The sequence below is a fragment of the Buceros rhinoceros genome, unplaced genomic scaffold (assembly GCF_000710305.1).
Source record: "Buceros rhinoceros silvestris isolate BGI_N320 unplaced genomic scaffold, ASM71030v1 scaffold46014, whole genome shotgun sequence".
Taxonomy (NCBI): domain Eukaryota; kingdom Metazoa; phylum Chordata; class Aves; order Bucerotiformes; family Bucerotidae; genus Buceros; species Buceros rhinoceros.
Genome location: NW_010408464.1, coordinates 1 through 421, shown reverse-complemented (window position 1 = coordinate 421; position 421 = coordinate 1). Strand labels below are relative to the sequence as shown.

General features: G+C 63.4%; 1 protein-coding gene across 1 annotated transcript; it reads right to left on the bottom strand.

The window, feature by feature from the left end:
• Positions 1-2: 2 nt before the first annotated feature.
• LOC104492321 (secretory carrier-associated membrane protein 5-like) lies at positions 3-402 on the bottom strand (the record flags this gene model as incomplete). Its single annotated transcript, XM_010134862.1, has 2 exons — positions 3-176; positions 280-402. Coding segments are annotated over 2 exons (297 nt in total), but the record flags the coding sequence as incomplete, so codon positions are not given.
• Positions 403-421: the final 19 nt, after the last annotated feature.

The window sequence follows — 421 nt, the reverse complement described above, 5'->3', positions numbered from 1 at the left end:
GTGTAGTTGGTGGTGGCCGAGTACTGCGTGTCGTGCTGCATCATGGCCCCCTGCGCCGCCCCCACGGCCGCGCTCTGGGCTGCCTGCTGCACGTGGGGGTTCTTCCAGGCCCCCGTGGTCCACTCCTCCTGCGCTTTGCTGAAGCTCCCGCCGCTCCCCCGGTAAAACTTATGCACCTGGAGCAGGGTGGAAGGAGAAAAATCCAGAAGCGGTGAGCGACTGCAGCTGGCGCTGAGCTTCCAGGGCAGCGGCGAGGGCTGCCCCACTCTCCTCCCGTACCATAGTGAGAGCGATGAAGGAGAAGACTGCCATCCCCGTGAAGAGTACGGTGGGGATCAGCATCACCACGGCCGAGCCCACGTTGGTCCCGAAGAAGGAAATCGCCGCAATCCAGCCGCTGGAAGGAGATCAAAACAATCGG